Source organism: Trachymyrmex septentrionalis, unplaced genomic scaffold, assembly GCF_001594115.1.
Source record: "Trachymyrmex septentrionalis isolate Tsep2-gDNA-1 unplaced genomic scaffold, Tsep1.0 scaffold242, whole genome shotgun sequence".
Taxonomy (NCBI): Eukaryota; Metazoa; Arthropoda; class Insecta; order Hymenoptera; family Formicidae; genus Trachymyrmex; species Trachymyrmex septentrionalis.
The window spans coordinates 57,774-61,090 of NW_017305400.1; the positions used below are offsets into that span (position 1 = coordinate 57,774).

General features: G+C 27.3%; 1 protein-coding gene across 1 annotated transcript in view; it reads right to left on the reverse strand.

Annotated features, from left to right (window-relative positions):
- The window catches only part of LOC108748804 (fatty acid synthase-like), a 32,342-nt gene that overhangs the window by 11,438 nt on the left and 17,587 nt on the right, over positions 1-3,317 (reverse strand). Inside the window, exons 7-8 of the mRNA XM_018487165.1 lie at positions 3,124-3,309; positions 2,880-3,040 (exon numbers count right to left, since the gene is read on the reverse strand). Coding sequence (XP_018342667.1) covers positions 2,880-3,040; positions 3,124-3,309 — 347 coding nt within the window. The remainder of the gene's footprint in view (positions 1-2,879; positions 3,041-3,123; positions 3,310-3,317) is intronic.

Consider the following 3,317-nt stretch of genomic DNA (forward strand, 5'->3'; position numbering starts at 1 on the left):
ACATCGCTGGGAAAAGTGTATCGAGCTAAAAGGAGACTATGTTGAGAAATAAAGATATTTTTTCCCAAATTTTTTGTGTTTTCTTTGTTAGGTCGGGTACTTCTGGGACCACCCTCGTATAATGCAGATTAATAATATTATTTTAGCAATAAAACAGAATTATAATAATTAAGTAATTTTATATAATAAAGCTATTTATTTTCATGGTTTTCTTTGGGCGTTAACCTTCAATTTCGTATAACCTTCAATTGACGATCCGAAAATTTGAGTGTTTTTTTGAGTGTTTAACACCTAGAATTAAGAGTTTTATTATCTTAAAGTTTATTAAATTTCCTTCAAAATGACTTATTATTTTTTTAAATTCTGCTCATAGATTTCTAACATTTATCCAGAATGAACTCAATATTCATATATAATAGGAGTCTTTTCTCTATACAAGGCCTTTTTTAACTAATCAAATGGATTTTGTCAAATATATAAGATCCTTTTTACGCGTTCCTTATACATAGTTTAATTATTATCTGTAATTGTTTTTTAACCAGTGTGAATAATTTTTTATAAGAATTCTGTGTCTTTAAACGTGTATTTAAAATTAAAATTTTTTAGTTGATGCTTCAACTTATTCTAACTTTTCCAAATTTGCGTTAGGTGGGTCCTTCGCGCAAAGCGGATAGGGGCAACGCGGATGATTTATCCTCATTACTCGGTATATGATTATAATGAAAAATACTGGGAATACAGACGATCTTTCGAGTGTACGAAACATACGTGTTTGTTTACATAATTTTTGTTTATTTTTTGCCACAATGCAGTATGATGATTTGTTTATGACTAATCCATTGTTGTTATTGCACTAAATGAGCCCATGAAGGCTGCACTATATATAGAGGATTTGGTAGCTACAATACTTTTGTGACGATTGCCAAGACTGATTCTAATTCTTTAAATTTTATTTGCATTGCACATGTGATCTATTCACTTTGCCCAAAGAGGTCGAGCAAAGCGGATGATTTCTTTTTTTTAACTAAAACGATATATTTATGTTCTAGTTTAAAATTTTTTTTTATTTCAAATTAAGTCCTTTAAGAGATTTATGAGGATAAAAATGGTTTCTGATCTCGATTTTAATTGTGTCATTTTTTCTTCTTAACCTTAACACGTCCGCGCTGCTCGGGCTGTCGCTATATCTCTATAAGCGCAAAATTAAAATTAATTATTATAATATTTTGAGAATATTATATAATAATTTTTAATATTACGAGAGTATTTTATGGACTATATACATTATACTCGTATGTCCACTTATATAATATTGGTATTATATCCTTAATATATCCCTGATATATTAAAATATTTATAAATATTACTTATTTTTAATTTAGTGCAATTTGAATTCACAATCCGGTAACGCGAAAAGTTCTCATTAATCTATGCTGCATCTTGTCCTAAAAAAATGTTTCGGCCTGATTTTAAGTACATATCCAGTACTACAACTGCGCGCCAAAATTATTTTCAGTCTTTAAACGTATACTTATATTGAATAAATGTAGCAGTTTTACAAATTAAAGTAAATGCTCTATTATGATATTTTTTAATGTTTAAATAATATTACAGTAACATTTATTAGATTAAATAATGTTACTTTTAATAATAATATAACACATCATCAGGAGTGGACATATAACCGTCCATTAATATAATATTTCGAGGATATTTAATATCATATTATTTTAATAAAATACTTTTGAGATGTTACATTTAATATTCTAAGAGAATATATTTCAAATATTACTTAATATTAAATAACATTAAAATATTACTTAATATTAAATAACAACATAGCGTTTATAGGGACATAGCTAAAGTCTATTTTATATGTTTATGGTCTCTTGTTGGAAGGCACCCTAGGTTTTTTAGTTTTTCACACGGATGCAGTACGATGGTGATGTATCAGATTAATAAGTACATGCCGCCGCCGCGCCGCGGTACTTAATTTCTTCCATCCAGATAATATCAAATGACTATGTTAAAAAATATGATTTTTATAGAAAATTTAACGAGAAATACAATGGCATTTTTAAAAAATTTTTATTTTGCTGATTGAGCAATAAAATGACTTTAAATATTTTAATTTGTGTTGTTTATAATAATTATAATATAATAACAATAATTATAATGATAAATACGTAAATGTAAATAATTATTTTATATTAAAAATAAATCTAATTTGGAACACTCTGTAGGATGAATAGAAATGGAATTATCGCGATTTTAAGAAGCATTTAATCGGCGAGTTTGAAAACTTTACGTAAAATTTTCTGTATTTTCGGAAATATTGACCAAAAAATATTGCGAAAATACATGTCGGCTTATTTTATATAGGAAATATAATCGCAAAATATTATGCGTAAAAAAATTTTAGTAAGTAAGTTAAAATCATTACCCCATGTTAAGTATTCCATTTGTAAAAGAATATTTTATATATGACGAGCAGACTTTGAAAATGTCTTTTGTCCAAAATTTTTTATTTCCAGAAAATGAGGAAGAAAGAAATTACGCATACAAGAAAATTACGCAATTTACAGAAAATAATATGCTAATCAATAGGATGTGAAATATTAAACAAAATAGCAAAACAATTGCTTAAAAATGTTAGACATATGCATTTTATTTGTCTCTTGTTAAAAACATAGTCTTCGAAGTATGTATGTTTTTTCAACGTGTAAATTAACGATAAAAAAAATGCTTTCTGAACATCTCAGAGTAACTTATAATATGATATTTCAACACTGAAAACTATTTCTAATTAAAAAATGAAATTTTGGACAAAATGCAGTTTGAAAATCTGCTCCTTATATGAAAAATAATGGATAGTTTACCTGAATGGCGACGATTCCAAGAAAAATGTTCAACCTGCTTTCGCTTATATTTTCTTCCATTTTTGTTATAATGTCTATGACACTTATACCGTACGGCTTTAAAACATCATTGCACTTTTTTATCGTTTTTGCAAAGACATGGAACTTTAATAAATTTCGACCTAATAAGATTTTAGTTTATAAATTATATCATTTAATAGTGATACGTGATTTATTAATAAAATATGAAATATCGAGTATGTACCCATTCCTGGCCAGTGCGAACCTAAGGCTGAAAATATAAACCAGACAGGTCTGTTGACGCGTTCATAATTTTGAATTTCCTTTATTGAATTTTGTTGGCAAGAATTCAGTATTATATACCCTCTCCATGGATGGCCCTTTATATTGTCTGCATGAATATCGTGTAACAGACGAATATATTCTACATCTATTGGA